This window comes from Pseudopipra pipra, chromosome 5 (genome assembly GCF_036250125.1).
Source record: "Pseudopipra pipra isolate bDixPip1 chromosome 5, bDixPip1.hap1, whole genome shotgun sequence".
Classification (NCBI taxonomy): Eukaryota; Metazoa; Chordata; class Aves; order Passeriformes; family Pipridae; genus Pseudopipra; species Pseudopipra pipra.
The window spans coordinates 5,714,237-5,735,117 of record NC_087553.1 but is presented as its reverse complement, the minus strand read 5'-3'; the positions used below and the strand labels follow the sequence as shown (position 1 = coordinate 5,735,117).

Sequence of the window (20,881 nt, the reverse complement as noted above, 5' to 3'; positions counted from 1 at the left end):
GGAGTCACAAGAAAATAAATACATACATTTTAGGTATGAGGGAAAGCAAGAAGATGGTTTGTCCAGACAGCACATCCCTTTTTAGGCAACCGTCCCTTTATCCTTTACTTAGCAATGCTATGCCTGAAAACGGGGTAAAAGTGTCCACTATTTGGAATGTTTATATGGGAGGTAAAAGAAAGATTAGTCTCCTCAAGAGCACCAGTGAAACTAATTATTCCCAACATTGTTCTTGGCCCGTAGGCATCATCTGTTGTTAGCAGAGACATTTGGCTGTCCTGGTGCTCAGGAGACAATCACCTTTTATCCTGCCTGTATTGAAACATTTAGAGAATGTACATAAGGGAGGCTTGAACTCTTCAGACAGAGCTGTAGGAGCCTGTGAATTTGAAGTTTTCCATGAATTAGCTGTGATACAACCAAATAAAAAATCAGTTTCCCTTGCTCTTCTTTCTACCAGATAGCAGAATTAGCAGAATTAGTAACATCAAATTGTTATTTTAACTATGACTTCCAGAGTTCTACTTGGGTCCCTTCAAAGTCTACAAAGAGCAAAGATTGCTCATATGTCCTGAGCAGTAAAGGACAACTTTATGGAGACGATCAAGCTTATGAGGTTTTTTAAAACACTTAAGGGCATTACTCTTGACAATCTTGTACAAGACATGCAAAACAGAAGTTGCTACATACACTTGCTCATATGCCAGTCCTTCTGCAAGCACTGACAAAGCTAATTAAGGAAACAAATTTCCCTTGTGTACATACTAGAACAAAACTGCCTTTGGAATAGAGCCAGGCACAACTCCAGGCACCACCCATACCACTCTCTGAGTCAAAGTGCAGTTACTTCCTCAGTAATTTTGGTTTCATGGCTGTTCAAAAAAGATTTGGAATCACACAGATGTACTATTTCAACTGAGAATTTTAAACATTGCCCTCCTTATCCCTGAACAAAGGAACAACCTGGTAACAGCTGACATTTCCCCCATATCAAGCTTCTGCTAAAGCTTCACATTAATACAAATCTAATAGGAAGGACCACTAAATAACTAAGTGCAAAACTGGGATTACAGGACAAGCATTTTCAGTCTTAGCTACAGCTCTGGCAAATTCTCATAGGAAGTAAAAAGCTGCATTAAACTCAGCCTCCTACTGTATGAAAACAATCTTGACCTTCCAAACCGACAAAACAATCCTTCCAAAACTGACAGTGTTTTGGAAGTGGGAATACATGCACTCTGTGGCTGTATGTAAACACAAAACAGACAGTGAGAAATCCTAGCAGCGAGAGAGTCAAGCCACAGGGAACACTGCAGGAATCAATTCCCTTCACTTTTCTATGTCCTTATTCTTACACTGTTCTCTCTCAACGAGCTGCTGGCAGGGCCACATGTTTGGTTCTTTCATAGGTATGCAGAGTCCTTAACTCCCTCTGCCCCTTCCAGAGAATGACTTTCTAAGCTGAAATCTTAGTAAGCCAGGAAGGTACAATAAAAGCAAGAGTTACTTATGTCCTGAAAGCTGCTATTTTTACGTGGGGATTTTTGTTTTGCTTTTGGTTTTTTGCTGTGAGAAGGCAATAAAAGTTGCCTGTGATTCCAGTGTTTCAAATCAATGCCTTTCAAATACAAATTAGCTAAACATCCATATAGTTTCTCTCTCTGTGCTGCATACCAGTAAGCTGGGTGCTAAAACCATTTTTTTCCCTTGAAAAGCCTGGGTAGATTCAAGAGAGAACTCAGCAGGCCTCAGGGCACCAAGACTGAGTCCATTCCTATTTGGCTACATACCTCACTACTCACCAGCTCTTACTTTTAGCAACTCTCATCATTCTTCTTTCCCATGTGCTTTGGAATTTTCTCAACAACTGCTAGTTCACATTCCCACTACCATCCCATTTTCTACCTCATTTTATTCCATCATTTTAGAGACAGATATTTTTCCTTAGGGTATTTGTTAGCCCTCATGGTGACAGCTGAGTACCTCACACTCTCCCATGTGCTTCAACACCTCTCCAAAAGTTAAAACTACTTAGACACATTATCTTTATTTTACAGATACGGAGTAAAGATAGAGCAAAATCTGAGTGACATTTGAAAAGCATTTAGAAAGTTTAGAGTTCTTAACTTTCAGACTTTTAATTAATGGAACTGGGAGCTTAAGTTTTGACATTGTTGCTCTATGTTATATGCCTTAAAAAGTTCTGTGAGAAATCAAAGTGTGATTAAGCAGAGGACTGAAACAGGATCTCCCATGCTAAGCAAACACGGAATAAAATGTCCAAGTTATCAATATGAATCCAAACATACTTTATTCAAAGAACAAGATTCGTGGCCAGGACAACTATGCTTACAAAAAAAATTGAGCAGTAAAGAGAAAACTGATTACTACTGTGATTATCAACATCAAGTTTCACACTTTTGGTTAAGGTTCTGAATAATTATATATCCATGTCACTAAGAAATATTAATAGTAGCTTAATATTTCTATAATGATCAGGTGTACCTGCAGAGTCTGCTTTCATGCTTGTATATTCAACAGCTTTTTCACGGATTCCTTATACTGAGACATGTTACTTTCTGTTTCACCTTCATTTTTAAGTGCAATTACAGAGTTTCTGTAATTGTTAACCACTTCAGATCCAAGCAGCTCTTCCTTAGAGACATTACTGACATTCTCTGAGGCTTTTATTCGAAGCAGAGTGTCCAAGGCATTTTTCTGAGAGCGACTATTTTCCCAGATATACTCTTCCATATCTTCCTCAGACTTCTCGCTCTCCCACTTCTCAGTTTTCTGAAAGAAAATATACACTGTGTTAAAAAACTACTCAAGACTGAAACAAAGCTACAATAATTCTAAGAAAGTTCTCCCTCATATCAATTCACTTTACAAAAGACATTCACTGTGGAAGGTATCTCCTCCTCTAAGGCACAATGCCTGTAACTCGATCCTGTAGGAGCAGGATGAGTTTCTTTCCTCCCACTTACCAAGTTCTTTATGGATCTGGCAGGTATAACTGGGCAAGTCAGAGTGGGAAGAAAAGCTTATGGACTATACACAGTGAATAACAAAAAATCTTGTAAAAATAATAAATTTTAAATAACCCTAAATGCTCAAGATTTGGAGGCAGTTATTATTATTTATTATGTCCCTAGCATATGATTCTGGTATGTCTACACTGGCTGTAAGACATGAAGTGAGACAGCCCATACCAAGTAATCTATGATGAAAGACAGCAATCCTTCACCATTTGGGAAATATTTTAATTGGGACTCTTAAGGAAAAGCACCACCAAATAATCCATTTATTCTTCCTGCAAAACAAATTGCTCTTCAAAAGAATCTCTATCCATAAGGTGCTAATTTTTCCCTAATTAGCACTGGAAGATTAGACAGGACGACAAGTTGAACACTGACAGACACCATCCCAGTGCCTGTAAATACCTGGCTTGTACAGTTGTTCTTTATAAATGTTGTCTTTCAACATTTCTCCAGCAGGCCTTCACAGACTGTTTAAGGAATATTTCAAATGTTATAACCTGCTATTTTTGTATATTTAATTTTTATTGTAAGTATTGGTAAATATATATGCTTCAGAGGTAGATTTTTATACGTGCTTATTTATTTTTATAATTATTTAGTACTTTACTGATGTAAACAACATATAGTATCCTTATATTATTTCAAGGATCACAATTTAAAGTATTTTGAGTTTATTTCTGGTGTTTTTCTTAAAATTGTTATAAAACTGTGTCTAAATAAAACTTGCATTTCTCTGGAAATAAGTTCAAAAAAACCTTATAGTAAAGCATTTACATCATATGCATTTTTTCCTTTTTTAAATCCCTTACCAGAAAGAGCTTTTCAGTAAATTTTTAACTATGCTATGCAGAATCAAAAAAAACCTTGCAACTGTAGAGATTTTTTTTTCCTTTGTTGTTTGGGTTTGACTTCGAGTTTTGGGGGGTTTTTTTGGGGGGATGGGGTGTTGGTATTGATTTTTCATTTATTTTAAAATATTCTGTCCACTAATTGTCAAGGCTGCTGCAGTCAAACCACAACATTTAATAACCTTTTATTAAGACCCAAGACTTTTTTTTCCACTACAACCCTGAGTGCTTGGATCTGTCTATCTGAATTTAAAATACTTTACCAAATGCTGCATCTTGCACCTGGTAAATGGAATCTCTTGTTTTTTAAATCCCTGAGTCCAAATGTTTAGTCAGAAGCAGTGAATACCACCGTTAAAAGGTTCTGACATGAAAACCTGAACACAAATACAACACAGAAGTAAAAGAATCTCATTCAATTTTTAGAGAGGAAAAAAGGAACAAAAGGAAGTCCTGTAGCCTGTATTGCCAAAACAATTGGGAACAAGTGGGTATAGTAAAGTATTCCTTGTGTGTTTGACAAATACTGACATACAAAGTGGAGACTGACATAGTTTTTAATTAACATCATCATCCTGGTTTACATATCCCTTGTTTATCTGCATAATGACTCTCTAAGACATTTTTTTCCCCAAACTCGGACAGAATTTTAAAGCAAAAGCCTTTCTCACAGGGATAGGGTTTCTCAGGAGTAAGGGAATATGGGTATCACCTCTGGCCACTCCTAAACTCATGTTTGAAGTTCAAACAAAAGATCACTGTGAGTCTTTTAAACACCTCTAAGTTATAGCAGAGACAACAAGAACTAATTACAGTTATTACATTTATCTCTTCAGGACAATCCTGCTCTGCACATATTAACTCAGAGGATTTTGGAGATGCCTCCTGATAAACAGATTAAGCTTTCCCCACCTCCTTTGGGCAATACAGAGCAAGATTTTAAAGGGGATTTTAAAGAAACTGTGAAGTATTTCTTTCTTGGAATCCTTCCCAGCAGAGTGATTTGTCAAGATGGATTTTAAAGTAAAATCTGACTACATGGTGGGGGGTGAGGGGGAAAGCAGGAAGGGATTTGACAGTAGGGGGAGATTTCCAAATCCATTCCTCAGCCCTGCTACAAGAAGCCAGTATCCATCACTGCACTGTTGGTGGCCATGTCTCAAAATGAAAAGTTATCCTCCAGATATCCAGTCCAGACATACATCACCAACAGGAAACTGAGCAGAAATCAGGTTTTTGCAAACTAACTGAATCAAGTGAAACTTAAAATACCTTTTCAACACAATTTATTGCAAGAGGAAAGTGAACCTAGATTTATATAAGCAATTGAAAATGTACCCTAGATAGACAAGGTATATACCCTGGGTATCCATGAACTCTGAATAGTGGGAATGTTACAAGTGTTGTAGTCTTGGTTTAAAGTGTTATGAATTAAACTTCAAAATTAGGTCTTTATCACCCCAAATTTTGTTAGTTGATTATTTTTGTCCCCATTAATTTAAAATGTTAGTGAACACTGCAGTAAGAGTCTTAAAAATGAGAATAAAACTATGAAAACTGGAATACAAGTGTATTTATAACATTTTTCTAGAATCCCCACTTAGTGAACAAGGTTAAAAATCAAGAATATATATTTCTTCAATGAATTCACTAAATATGATTGCCTCATTCTGTCACACAGAAGACAGAATCTCAGTATGACCCAGTCTGGCTGAATATGCATTCAGCTGATAATTTCAACCTTTGTCTCTTACCAAAACTTACAATAAGAACAAAACCAAAACCAAATTAAAAAAATCACCAGAAAACAACTTTTTTATATAAAGTCAAAGATCTAAACCTGTTGCTAAAGAGGCACAGAAGAGTTATTTTTTTTTAACACTTCCTAATGCAAATATAGAGAATTATTTTTTAATGCCATAAACAGAACAAGGATTTGTTTCTATGCAAATTTTTTATAGTACAGTACAAGTCAGTATTTTGGGAGGTTTATAAGCCTTTACTGTGCTTAATCTGAAATGCTGAAAGAGTATGAATGCTCAAACAGTACTTTGGACAGTGAAATTGCTTTTTACATGTAAGTCATTAACAAAAAGCTTCAATTTATATTGTACCTTTAAGTACAGAAAAAAAGGGAGCATTTTGCATCACTTAAGCAGGCATTTCACCCTCAGTTTGCTTGGTTTTTTTCTGCCAGTTTAACTTTCACAATTTTGCTGTCACAGTGATACAGAGGCTTAAAATTGTCAGCTCTCTGGTGCTTCTTTTGAGAAAAACATTTTTAATAAAATTTTGAAGTGGCACACAGAAATCCTGGGGGCAATTAAAAACATGACTCATGTTAGCTAACTTTATTGTCAATGGTATAAGCAGTTAAAAATTTAATGCTGTTTAGCAAAGACCAAGTAGTTTAGTGGGATTTTTTTTTTTTGAGGAGAAGGAAAGTTCCTTAAATTCCAAGTCAAATTTCAAACTCTGTATGGGCTGGAATAAATACATCTATTTCTCAGTACTGCACTGAAATAAAAGATATTCTGTGTGGTACCGTAACCTCACATTTTCAGGTAATAAATGACAGCTATGCTAACATTTTCCAAATGATTGGGTACTTTCAATCCTAAGAGGAACTGCCAGAACAATTACAGACTCTTTGGGTATAATACACCTTTCATTTGTACTACTTAGTTAGCAACTTACAAAGAAATGCCAACAGAAATTTGTAGAGAGGCAAAACATATTTTTATCACATAAGATTGCATAGAAAAATTTGAATTTCCTGGTGATGTGAAGTAAGTTAAAATACATTCCTCTGAATAAGCAGAACATTATTTTCTAGGACAGCAACAGCACAGGACAGGTGGGACCTCTAGAGGATCAAGGCAAATCAGGACAAACTGGGAGGACTAAACATTTCAGTAAGGTACAAATGTATAAAGCAAAAGGAGAAAAAGCAGAGAAGCAAAACAAGAACTTTGCCTCCAAAAACAGCACTGCATGCAAGAGATGCTCTTGTGTTTCATGATACTCTCAAGCTTAATCTCTGCTTCTGTCACCAGCTCCAGAGTCCTCAGTCGTTGCCTGAATTGCCTCTTCCAAAACAACACTTCATTTCTCTGGGCTGGAGTGGCTGCAGCATTTTCTGGAAAATCTAGGCTTCTGTTAAGGGTCATTTGTAAGGTATTTATCTAACTCTGTTTTCTGAACACTGATCAGGTAAGATTCTGATCTCATCATGAAAGATCAGTGATATTAAGAGTCCAACTCTTCGGTGATTTTCTGTTCATTTTTTTAATGTCTACAGCCCACAAGGCTTCATTTCACTCCAACATATAGACAGAAAATTAAACAGCTGCAAAAATTATATTTATGTATCAAAAAGAAGCCTTGTTTCTCCAGCTACTAAAAATAAGGAGTTTAAACTTACTTAAACTTACTTAAGCAAAAAGCTTACTACAGTCTGAAAAAGTACAAAGACAATTTTTAATTCAACCTTTTGCTGGAATGCTTATCCTTTGTGGTACAAGAGGTACAAAAAAAGTGTAACCTTCTTCCACTACAATACACATTTCCCGGCAGAAAAACCTTCCTTTTATTCTAAATGTTTGAATTCAGATCGTCAGAGAAAACTTACTAAATTTAAGATCTAATTATGCCCCTTTAGCTTTACCTTTTCTGGTTCACATTAATGATGAAGACTCAAGTTGTTAGATTATGAGCACTGGTGAGCACACAATGAAATGGAATACATGCTTCAAAACCAAGTTTATATTACAACATTTAGAGTCAACCCTTACTTTGGCCTCAGTTTGCATTACTTAAACCATTGCATTACAAACATATTATAATAACATGCTGAGAAAGGCCTGTTCTAGGAAGGAAGGACACAATTATATTACACTTCTAAGATCTCCTACTATGAAACTGCAAAATTCTACTGTTACTAAGTGTTACTGGCACAACCTGAAGTGATAAGAATTGTGGTTATTTGTAATGGCCTAAAATAACTGTAGTTGAAAAAAAATGAAGTCTAAAGAAAAGCATATTTTCACTAATGGTCAGCTAAAATATTCATTTAGCATGCACACAGACTTGCCACCCCACCAGTGGGGTGCCTTGCCACTCAATGCTTTGTTTAAAAAGGAATGCAAGGTAGTCTGGGCCATTTTCCTCAAACTCATTCAAACTGTACAGCTGTGAGGTGGGTGGATAAATTTCAGTTAAGCCTCTATCTACTGTCACTCTGTCCATTTTTCAGTTTTTTTCCTTCGCTCACCTTTCTGTTTCAAGTTCCCTGCCCTTTCATCCCAAGTACTATTGGCATCTACAAAGCAAGCAGAAAGCAGAGAGATGCGCCCAGAACCCCTTTGGCTATTACTGTTCATATTAAGAAGCCACTTTCAACCTCTCCTACTGTTACAGTGATTCTTCCTTACTGTTCTTTTTAAGCCTTGAATAATTTATCAGATTTCCATAACCACAGTACTCGAGAAACCAAGAAAGTTCCACAGTGTGTGTAGCATTACCTATCTACTAAATATCTACTGCTAATATGTCAGATTAGACCTTGTACTTTAAGAAATACTGAAGAACAGAAAATCCATGGGCAACTATTTATTACTCTTTCAAGATCTCAGATCTGTAATGCAGAATCGAGATCCTCCACTCTCCATCCTCTTGCATTTGTGTAGACTGAAACATATGTAGAATTGGAGCAAAAAAAACGAATGACTCTGAATATTCTTCCTTACAGGAAAATTGATTTCCTGCTCCATTTCCTTCTCCTTCCTTCTTTCAAGTCATAACAGAAGTGGACTTTTGGGTGCTAAACTATTAATCCAAGCTGAGTGTGAAGAAATCAGTCCATGATCCTTTTAACCACTCGAGGGCAGCAAACTCTTACTCTCTAAAAATCATCTGATACCACGAAAATACACCCAGGTTTCAAGTGATGTTACAGCACTCAAGAAATACCATTGTTTAAAGGCAGTAAAAATACAACTGGTTAAGCTGCTGTTTAATACTCTACCTAATATATCTCACCCTTGATTAATTCAATCCAGACACCATCCTCAGGGATAATTTGAAAAGAATCACAAAAGAAGTCCAAAGAAGATAAGTTCAATTCTTACCACTGAGTGCAAGTCAGATATTTAATTAATATATTCTGAAATCCAATAAACACAAATATTTCATTATTAACCTGAAAACTATTAAATAGGAAGCAGAAGATCTCCAAGTGTTTTAGAGTAAGAAAATAAATGAACATACTTAAGTTTTAAAATCTGATTGTTTTAAAAATAACTGAACTCATAGGTCTGATATCTACTTCCACTTGTAACTGTAATAGAAGTGCATCACTGGCAACTAAAACATAATTACACTTGAAATTACATTTCCTGATGTATATCTGCATATAATTCTTCCTTTTATTCATTCATTCATTCATCATGGCTGGGCTTCGTGAACAAAGATTTGGGAAGGGCTCTACCCACGTTTGTTACAAGCACGCTGGTGGCTAAAAAGGCCAATACAAGATAGACAAGTCTGACTGCAAAAGGCACAGCAGAAAGACTCCTTAGGTGGTATATTCTGCAAGGCATGGTTCTTTCTGCGTTTTCTCCTCAAGGGTGATCCTGCGTGCGTTCTCAAAAGCATCCGCAGCGTTATAGATGGTGTGTCTCCAGACCTCCCGATTGGAGGCCAGAGTAGACCGGTTACGATGATCAGTATGGCCAAGGCTGAGATGTTGTTTCAGGGAGTCCTTGTATCTTCTCTTTGGGGCTCCTCTCTTGCGGCAGCCGGTGGCAAGTTCACCATAAAGCAAGATCTTAGGGAGGGGGTGGTTGGTCCTTCATCCTGGAGACGTGTCCTGCCCATCGCAGCTGTGTTCTCAGTAACATGGCCTCAATACTTGTGGCTGCTGCTCGTTCTAGAACAGATGTGTTGGTCACATAATCTGACCAGTGGATGTTTAGGATTGTACGGAGGCAGCGTTGATGGAAGCGTTCTAAGAGATGCAGGTGGTGGCAGTAGATGACCTGTGATTTGGATCCATATAAAAGAGCAGACAGCACTATGGCTCTGTAAACACTGATCTTGGTACTTTTCTTCAAGTGTTTATTTCGCCAAACTCTTTTATGGAGTTTTCCAAAAGCACTGTATGCCTTTGCTAACCTGTTGTCTATCTCTCCGTCGATCTTACCATCCGAGGAGATGAAGCTGCCTAGGTAATTAAACTGCTGGACTGATTTGAGCTGATTGGCCAATGGTGATATGGGGATGATGGAAGACTTCCTGAGGTGCAGGTTGATGGAGAACTTCTGTCTTCGTTAAGCTGACTTCCAGCCCAAACAGCTCAGCAGCATCTGCAAAGTAAGAAGTTAAATGCTGCAGAGCTGCTTCTGTGTGGGCGACAAGGGCGGCGTCATCAGCGTAAAACAGCTCCCACTATTGCAGAAGGAATTCTACCTGAAAGCCAATGTGGTTTCAGAGCCAACAGGAGCACCACAGACATGGTATTTGTTCTCAGACAACTGCAAGAGAAGTGTAGGGAACAGAACAAAGGTCTCTATGTAACCTTTGTTGACCTCACCAAGGCTTTTGATACTGTGAGCAGAAAAGGTCTGTGGCAGATTTTGGAACGTTAAGGTTGTCCCCCCAAGTTCCTTAAAATGATCATCTCACTCCATGAGGATCAGCACAGCCAAGTCAGATATGGTGATGCACTTTCTGAGCCCTTTCTAATAACCAGTGGTGTGAAACAAGGCTGTGTTCTTGCACCAACGCTATTCACAATCTTTTTCAGCAGGATGCTCCAAAGGGCCACGGCAGACCTCGAGGATCAGGACGGTATCTACATTCGGTACCGTACTGATGGAAGCCTTTTCAACCTAAGACGACTGAAGGCCCACACTAAGACCTTAAATCATATTGTCCAGGAGCTTCCTTTTATACATGCTTGCCAATTCACAAAATACAGAAACATAGTTATTAACATAAATTCTGTCATGTTTAGAGAGAGATATTAGGCAAAGTTTTCAGGACTGAGGGTAAAAATTACATGCATCCAGCTTTCCTTCACTGCCCTCATCTTTTTATTCAATTACATCACAAACATGCATTAACACACAGTGTGACACTACTCTGCTGTGAAAGTCATCAAATCTTACAATTAGTTCTGCAAACAGGACTGATGTTACTGTCTAACTGGCAGGCCAGTCCCCATCCATTGCCCTCGCACAATAAATTTGGCACAAATTAAAATAAACCACACATTGTTTGCTTATGGTTTACAAAACTCCCTTTCAGCAAGTCACTAAAAGGCATTACCACTGATCATGGAGGGAAAAAACCACGCCACAAAGCAAAACATGTCACACAAAATAAAAAACCATGTCTCAGGAAACCATTAATTTTTCATGGAAATCAAAGACAATTACAACTGATTGACAAACTCATCAAACATTAACATGGAGGTTGGAAGGTAATAAAAGGGCAGGAGACTTGTGCATATTCAACATACACTGAACACTCACGTAGCAGTATCATATAGCCCTGTCTGCCATCACTAATTAATGCCAGAGCACAGCACAGACGTGCTGTTCGTGCTGAAATTAATAAAGTGAGCAGTGTCTAACCCTCTTGTCATTGCAATACTGATCTGTCATTAATTTCAGATTTGTAATGCAATGTAATGCTGTTGGGGAGAGGAACATCCATGTGTACAAAACTCTTGAAATCTAGAGTAAATGTTACCCTTCACAATTAATTTAATTTGACATACTCTACAATTGCAAAATGTATCCTTCAAGGCAGCTCTAACTGAAAGGGAAATATAGCTCATCCTCCTAAGTGTGTTTGTAACGTCACCACTGCAACGATCGAAATCGAGAACACCTAAATTCATAAAAATGCTGATTATGGAAAATACAACTTATATAAAAGAGTACATCTATGGAAATAGGGTGACGGTGAAAGCTTTTACTGTCTGTCTCAAAAAATGTGACTAGTAACAGTACACTCAACTTTATGTTATTCAAAACATTAGTATGGATTTTCAGCATTAATTTTATTTCAGACTACTAACTTGTTTTCTGCAAAAAATGCCTATTTATAACCTGCACAACTAACCACAAAAATACAAGAGACAGGTCTGAAGAGTTCACTGTGAAAGAAAGACCTGTAGTCTAAAGATATCTTATTATACTTAGAGGCCTATTTAAAATTTGTAGTAAATTAATAATAAATTGGAATAGTACCTTTCATACATTTGGATTGGATATCTGATATGTAAAACCACTTAACAAAACAAGCTACAGGGAAAAATTCCAAATACTCCTTATCATGAATGATTATGGAAAACTTTACATTACACTTGCTTTATCTAAAGAGTTATAAAATTTTTTTTATATTTTTCAGGACACTAACACTGGTGCAATGAAATGCTAAAACTAACAGGAGGTGCAGAGGAGGCCCCTTTCCTGAGCTCAGAAAAGCAGTCAGCTTGAGGCAAAGTGAGAGAGCATTTAAGAAACAGAACATTTCCAAATTACAGCCATTGTTTACTTTAGCCCAGGAAGAGCCCAAGAAAAGACATATTCTAAGCAACAGGTCCAAGTCCGGAATCAGGCAAGATGTAGATATTGTGTTCTCAGTTTTCACAGCTTTTAAGCGATAACACACCCTCTGTTTTTTTGGAACAGACTCAGTTTTGCCTTTAAACACAGTCCCTGTTAAAAGTGCATAGGTAACGGGAGATAATCACAGAGCACACCATTCCTCTGGGTGCACTAAATTCATATTTGAATATTGTGCACAGGCAGCCCAGTGTGATGCCACATTAGAGGTACGTTTAGGAACCCTGACAATTAAGGTGTTTTCTGGTAGGCTCAGGGTCAGTTTTAGGCTCCTGGCTGAGAGGAGCAAAGCATTGGGAAAGAATCTCTTATTGAGGTCAAAACCAAGTGAACTTCTTAAAAGAGACAAACTGTTTACAAACAACAAAATAGCACTTGTGAAGTTAAGAGAAATGCACTCTTAAGTTGACTCTGGAATTAAGATCAAACATAGGCAACTTATCTTGGTTGAATTTGAAGACAAGTGAGGTGGAAGAGGGAAAGAATCTTGAGATAATTTACTTTAAGGTATGACAGAGAGCACATGCACATTAGACAGCACGAGCTACTTAAAACTGCTTACCCAAGATTCGTGGTACAGAACTGTGAGCAGGTGCATGCCATAATCATAGTTCTGTCTTCTTAGGGGACACCTGAAAATTCAGGAACAAAGCTCGTTTTTTTTGGAACAAGATGTTAAAAATCACCATCTAAGTTTCTAATTTGTAATGTAAGGAATCTTAGGGAAATGTGTGTTTAAATCACATGCATTTCTGAATTACACCCAACCAAGAATAACACCTTGGTGGTGTGAGTATTAAGAACATGGGAGAAAGGGCAACTGCAACTCAGCAGGAAAATCTACAAAATCCAAGAATTAACAAATCTTCAGGAAACATTAAAAACTTTTTTGCCGTCTGTGCCAAACTGGAACCAAACACACATAAGTCTGAACTCCTTTAAAACCTGATTTTAACAGTTAATAACAGGAGCAGTGTTAAGTTTAAGTGCTATTTTAGCCTTAAAAATATAATAATTCACCAAGAGAACAGCTGGTATTACTGGAAGACACCCAGCCCTTTCTATACAGTGACCATTGGTACAAGCATTTTTGTTTTCTTCTGGTAACTGTACCTGTCTGTGACAATTGTGAGCACATCTGTCTCCTGGCAGTACCGCTCTCCTACAAGTTTAACAAGCTTCTTCTTTGCATGGTCATCCAAATTCAGGTTAGAAAGTTTAACCTTCAAGTACAAGAGAAAACAACTTTAACTCCTTGGATAAATCCAATCTCTGCACTTTGGAAATACTTGAGACAGTATGGCACACCTATTAAGAATTAGAAGGACAGCTCTTCAGGATGCATTTGCAGAATTTCTTCTGATTGTATCACATCGGAAGTCTTACCACAAGGCAAGAATAATGTGAATATTCAAACTATATATACATGTATAATAAACACCCACATAATGCCTAAATCTCCTGAGCTCCCTTCCAACCTCAAATATGTCATGATCCTATGCTGACAAGGCTGCATACACACTGATGCCTGGAGGCCTGCCAACTCAACACTTATAAATAGTGCTACATTCATATGACCCATCTTTCAATACCTGTGCACTTCCAGGGCCAAAATATTAGCAATGAGAAGATCTAAGCAAGACATGGAGAACCTTTTCTACAAGGACATTCTTCAGAGGGTACACTATTTTGCTTACATCACAGCCAACTTAAATGCATATCCATAACCTGATGACCTCAGTTCTAACATTCTGCAGAATACTTCAGGAAATCCACTGCTCTTTATTTATTCTTTGAAGAATAAATTTCCCTCATTTCCTTATAGCAGATCATACTTGCACGTTTGGAAAAGAAAAACAAGTATTTAGGCTTTTGAGACAAAGGCAGTTTATCAAAATTACTACTTACTCTTAAAGTCACCACTCTTGCTTTGGGATTGCGAATAGACGTCCCTGAAGAAACATAATCTACAGTTTCGGTTTCAATGGGAAAATGCTGTTCACACTTCTCATCACTGTCCAGAGCACTTGGCCATTCAGTGCAGAAATCTGTATAATAAAGAGAAAACACTACAAGTAATACCTGTTTCGGTATTTGGTTGTTGCTTGGGTTTTTTTTTTCCAGATTTATTATAATCTATCTTTTTACTGGGTTTAATCCTTTTTGTATACTGGGTCCTCCAAAACCCAGGATACAGTACTCCAGATGCCAAACAATCACAGAATGGTTTGGGTTGGAATTGACCCTCAAAGATTGAAGAGTCCAACCCCCTGCCATGGGCAGGGACATCTTTCACTAGATTTGGCTGCTCAAAGCTCATCCAACCTGACCTTGAATACCTTCAAGGATGGGGCATCCACAGCTTCTCTGGGCAAGCCCTTTCAGTGTCTCACCATCCTCATCACAAAAAATGCTTCCTTTGCCTCATTAGGTTCTCTTGCTGGCTGGCAGAGATTCTCTTGGTCTTCAGCAGATCCTGTATCTCCCCAGCAGACCTTGCTCTCACAGAGGGTTTCTAGTATTAATAGCTTTTTGGTCATTAAATGCAATCCAGAATGGCTACTGACTGAACCCTGGTTCAATCACAGAGAGTCTTCTGAGAATTCTGTCACATTCATCACTCACCTTTCTCAAGGCACTAAACTATCAACTTGTCAGTACAAGCAGGGCCTCATTGAAAAGTAAAATTTCAGTCTTTCTTGGGTGCTCTCCTAAGACACATCTGCCAACCACCTAGGTAACTCCAGGCAGCAGCAATAAAGCAGACAGTACTAGCCAAAGCCTGACAAATAACTAGGTTCATAAGTGTACCATGTCTCACCTTCTACTTGATCACACACATTTACCTTCTCACCTTTAAGAGCTGCACAGTGCTTCTTAATTGCAGGAGGAGTAAGATGCAAAAAATTGGGAATCTGAAACAGACACATTAAGAGTTACCACAATAATGGCTTTTTGTCTGTTCCTAAGTAAATGGACATGACTGAAATCTGATTACACTTCTCACATTTGTTATGGTAATACAACACGCTGAATAAGATATTCAGATAAGTACTCAAGTCTGATTTAGGAACAGACTTCAGTTAGCCCTAGTACAAAAATCACAGGCATGATCACCCTAAAAATGTCTCCAGATTTCATTCATTTGTTACTTATCTTTGTTACCATTTCATTTAGAAACTGAAGAGGATCATCCTGTTTAATAAGAGAAAACAGTCTCCAATACAAACACCCCAATCAAAGCAGTGCAGCCTCAGTGAATACTAACATTACAATAACCACCCACCCATGTGATGTGTCTTACCTTAATAAGTTCTAAGTTGCCTTCTTTTGGGGGAGGTACTCCTCTCTTCACTGGGTAACCCATTCGGATTGGGAGAGGCACAGAGGCAGGTTTAAAGGCAGCTGCTGTTGGATAAACACTGCTCCAGTCCTGATCCACAGCCATCCTCTCTGTTCTGGGAGGTACAGCCTAATCAGTGGAAAAGGATACAAGCTGGAGGTGAGATACACTGTTTGTAAGACAAAGCAGGGTCAACACACAAAACATAAATCAGCAGGGGAAGGAAAGGGAATCAAATCAGTATGGAACTGCAAACTCTGTTTCCTAAAGGGCCTGAGCGTGTAGTTGGGGGCAAGACAATGAGTTTCAAAATACTGGAATTCTGAAAGTGTGAACCAGTTGATAATAAAAGAAACAGATTATAATTGACACTTCTTGCTATAGAAATTCCAGTACAGGAACAATGTATTAGTATATTGAAGAAATAGCTTATATCCTCCAATAACTGACCACAGTTTCAGTCAAATGCTCCTAAAAAACCTAACAAACAAACAAGTCACTGTTTTTTTCCCCAAAAACTTTAATTTTTAATTTAGAGGGGTAGAAAGGAAATGGATATATGCAGTCAACTGGTCTTACTGCTTTGGTGTATCATAAAATCCACTCTTAGAAGCTACACAAAAATTTAATGTATCCCAGGTCTACTTCACTATTTGCTTTTAAAACATCATAACCTGCACTATACAACTTTTGACATGTACATGTGGATGACAACAGGAAATTTTTAGTTATTAAATGTCCAGATATCAGTTTTAAATCCACCGTGCATGTACAACTTCACTGATGCACAAGATCACACTTTTTATTTACACCAGAAAGAAACCACCACAAATCCTGTAAACTCAGATTGAAAATAACAATAAAATGTCTGGTTTTTTGAAAATGCAACTTTAAGTTACTCTTCAGACCTGCAGTACGTGGTGTCAATAAAAGTTAACTATTAGCTTACTGTTATGTTTTGGCTTTATGAAGGCACAGACTGAAAAGAGCTGGGACATTACAGAAAGCAGGTGCTGGCCTGGAACAGTCACAGGATTTGACTGCAGAAGGGGTTCCTGTTATGACACACAGCTTAGAAAACTGTCTCAAACACCTGAGTTAGCTGCAAATCATTTCACTACTTACAAACTGTGGTGTCCTGCCTCTTCTCCTTATTGAAGCTGAAACAAAAAAAAACAGAGCCATTTAAAATACAAATTTTTATATAGTTTTTTTTTTTGAGGGGGCAATGCAACATAGTCTTCTGTACTTTTTTTTGCGCTTGTCTTTGTACCAATGCTCATTAATACTCCCCAGTCTTTACATGGAAGAAGGGGAAGATCAGGTACTCAGACTGCAGATTGCTCATTTATTTTTTGAAACATTAGATAAAAAAGAACTTCAAGAAAATGAGTGAGAGTAAACTTTCACCTTCATCCCTGTGCTCCCTCTTTCCCACATGGCTGTGCAGTCACAAATCACCCTCCCACACCATCACAAGATGGATAAACCTAAGAGTTACTATTTCCAAAAGGAGAATCACATGGCTCCATCCCTTCCTTCTGACTTTACACCCTCTTCTGTGCCACTCTGCAGCTCAACTAACCTCTGTATGAACAGTTTGCACATTGGATTGTTTCTCTTCTTGAGCTGGGGATGGGGATCATGTCAATCCAGTTTAATGAGCAATCGTGCAAGAGTTTAACTCCTTTCAGGCCTGAGCCGCCCTCTGAGTCTACTTTATAGCCAGATATTACTTGGAGCTGTGGTGAAGGACTCCCAGGGATGCATGAAGATACCAAATACCACTGGATTGTCAAACTAAACAGAGATCTTGCTTCCCTCCATTTCTGCCCCCTCCTGAAACTCTAAAACACTTCAAACTCCGCTCTCCAAAAAACGACACTGGACAATGTAGCCTCAGACAAATGAAGGTGAAGCCGATGCCATTTACTTTCAAGTGACTGGTTTGAGCTCTCAGGTTTTATTTCTTTGTATATATTTAGCAAAAAAAAAAAAAACCCTGGTAAATTTTACAGTTCTTTCGTTTTCCTTACCCGAGTACTTTATGTACCCAATTCTACTCATCCTCTTCTTGCTATATAAAAAAATTAAATTGAAAGATACACCCGGGGGTTCTACAACAGTTCACACACAGCATTCCTTTATCGCCTGACCTGCCTTCCTCGCGGTGCTTTCACACGCAGCCACACTTCGCACCGCACTGTTTCTGTTACAAACATCCATAATTTCAGGCCAGGACCCCTTTAACACTTAAAGGATCTTTCAGACACCAGGCCTGGTCTCACGGGAGCACACAGCCCTCGGCAAACCATGAAATTCCCTCTGGGAATAACCGAAACCAGGCACCGCTCCCCGGGCCGCAGCCCCGTCACTCAGCGCTCGCTCCCGCCCTGCTGGCGGAGGCGCAGCGCGGCCCCCGCGCCCCCCGCGCTCACCTTCCCGCTGCTGCGGCCCTTCCTTGCCGCTCACCGCGGGCGCCGAGGAATAAGCGGCGCGGCCCCAGCGAGGCGCGGCTGGGAGCCCCCCGCCGGCCCCGCACCACAGCCCGGCCCCGCACCACAGCCCGGCCCGGCAGCACAGCCCGGCCCGCGCCGCCATCGCGGCCCCCGCGCAGCCCCGCCCGGCCCGACGGCGGCCGGCGCGGGCCCGGGGCCGGGCAAGCTCCGCCCTCACGGAGCGGGGCGAGACGGGACCCGGCGGGACTCGCTGTGCCCGCGGGGAGGAGCCTCGTGCTCCGCCATTGCGTGGGGACGTGGAATACCATGGATCGGGGGGACTCCTGGACCTGCTCGGGAGACCCCAGAAATCCCACCCTGTGCCTGAGAGCGTTGTCCAAACACTCCTTGAGCTCTGTCAGGCGGGATGCTGCGACCGCTGCTGTGGGGAGCTTGTTCGGTGCCCAACCATCCTCTGGAGGGGAGAACCTTTTGCTAATATGTAACTTAAACCTCCCCGTCCCAGCTCCAGCCGTTTCCTGGGGTCCTGTCACAGAGAGCAGAGATCAGTGCCTGTCCCTCCTGAGGAAGGTGCAGGCGGCCGCGAGGGCTCCCATCAGTCTCCAAGTTTTTGGGGGGGATTTTTTTTTCCCCCCACGCACACCTGAAGGGAGGAGGACTGGTGAAAACAGCCATGAAATACAGTTCGGAACAGGAGATCTAGACAACCTCTTAAGAAGAAGAGTTTAAGTCAGTGTAGCTGTAAATTAAAATAGCGTCACTGGTAAAATTTGTTGGGATAAGGCACAGACCTGCAAATAAAAGTGTATTTCTGAAAATAGTAATCAAAACCACCTGCTGAGAGTTTGATGACATTAAAATCTCCCTCATTGCTCTTCAACCAGAACCTCCTGTCTTTCTCACATTCACTTCTTCCCACAGGATCCTTCACTTCCCCTTTTTTGTTTTGTTGCAGGGCAAATTGAATCATGCTGGACTACATCTGAAACATGCTAAAAACCTCATCTGAATAACTATAGACTGTACAGCAAATAAGCTGCAAAAGGACTCAAGTTTTTGACTCATATTTCTTTCATACTGAAAAAGCCTCAGGTTAAAAATAATCTAAATAGCAGCCTGGAAAGTCCTGTATTAAAGAAATGGATACTGCTCAGAGCCTTGTCTTTGGAACTCAATAAAAATGAAGTGAAATATCATCAGGCATGTTAAGAGTTTGTCTGGAACATAGCATGAGACCACTTACACATGCTCTAGAGGGAAAGCTGCTTTCAGCTATCCTAATGTTTTAGCCACAAAATAAGTCTTGATAGGGAAACAAAACTGTTGGTAGCACAAATGGTCCCAGTAAACTACAAAGATTTCCAAGTCTAGTCGAAAAACACATGCACAATTTTATCCATTTTGGTTTTGTTTTGTTTTGTTTTTTTTTTAATGTAAAATAAACTAGTATATCTTCCAAAAGGACAGGAAAGGTAAGAGGGGGGAAAGTATTCTAGGAAAAACATGCAAGCAGAAAAGACTACAATGATTTGTTTATATCTAGGAAATCAAAACACTGCCAGATATCATGTGGAATTGGAGCAAGAAAAATTGAATGACTGAATGTTTTTCCTTACTGGAAAATTGACTTCCTGCTCCATTTGTTTCTCCCTCCTGCTTTTGAACTGGACTTTTTAGTGATAAACTATTAATAGAACTTTCTTCTCCATTGCACCACAGCCAATTCAGAGTCCAACATCTTGTCTTGATGGCCACAGTTCATAGGAGACATTTATACCTAGTAATATTCTACATGGTTTAGAGAGCAAGAATTTCACACTCACCCCCTGCTGTTATAAACTCACCTTATAAAATGTTCAAAGTTGCTTTGATTAGATGTCCTACAGATGTTATGAGCATGTGGTGTTGTGGTATTTTAACTTCTGCACTAACACAGTAAGAACACAACTATCACTGACCTCACTGCTGCTGCTGCTCTAAAGATTGGCTCAAATCTCATCTCAAAAGGCATATTCAAAGTCCACAGCACAAACCTAGCTTAACTACAGGAGGACAGGCAAGATTGTTGAACAGGTTGTTCAAAAATCTTGAGCCCTGAAGGGTTTCAAGACCCTGATCTGGTCTCACACCTTCCTTGCTTTAAGCAGAGGACAGGCTGGAAATCTCCTGACCTCCCTTCCAACCTCAAATACGACATGATTCTATGCTGAGAAGGCTGCTGTTTCTATTGCGTACACACTGATGCCTGGAGGCCTCCCAACTCAATACAAAACAGTGATTTCAGGAATCAATTCTCAAGACACCTTTAGGGCAAAAGTTAGTGCTGATTTGTAAAGGAATTTTTTTAAGAAAGCCTCTTTAATCTTTCCTACCAGGCCTTCCCCAATCTTCTGTTGCATTTGATTTTAGAAATGCTTTGAAAGAAGAACTTGCCATCTTCTTGCCTTGGGCTAAATCAGCAGGGGGAGGAAGGGGAATCAAACCACAAACTCTATTTCCTAAAGGATCTGAGCTTGTGGGGTAGAGGGCAAGACAATTAGTTTTAAAATTCTGG

The 20,881-nt window shown here is 39.3% G+C and overlaps 1 protein-coding gene across 1 annotated transcript; it reads right to left on the bottom strand.

Moving 5' to 3' along the window:
* Window positions 1-2,285: 2,285 nt before the first annotated feature.
* On the bottom strand, window positions 2,286-18,484 carry MRPS35 (mitochondrial ribosomal protein S35). Its single transcript, XM_064654261.1, has 8 exons — window positions 18,307-18,484; window positions 16,994-17,028; window positions 15,830-15,997; window positions 15,380-15,440; window positions 14,434-14,573; window positions 13,639-13,748; window positions 13,088-13,157; window positions 2,286-2,793 (listed from the first exon to the last, which is right to left on the bottom strand). The coding sequence occupies exons 1-8, from the start codon at window positions 18,467-18,469 to the stop codon at window positions 2,521-2,523; spliced, it is 1,020 nt and encodes a 339-aa protein (XP_064510331.1). The 5' UTR covers window positions 18,470-18,484; the 3' UTR covers window positions 2,286-2,520.
* Window positions 18,485-20,881: the final 2,397 nt, after the last annotated feature.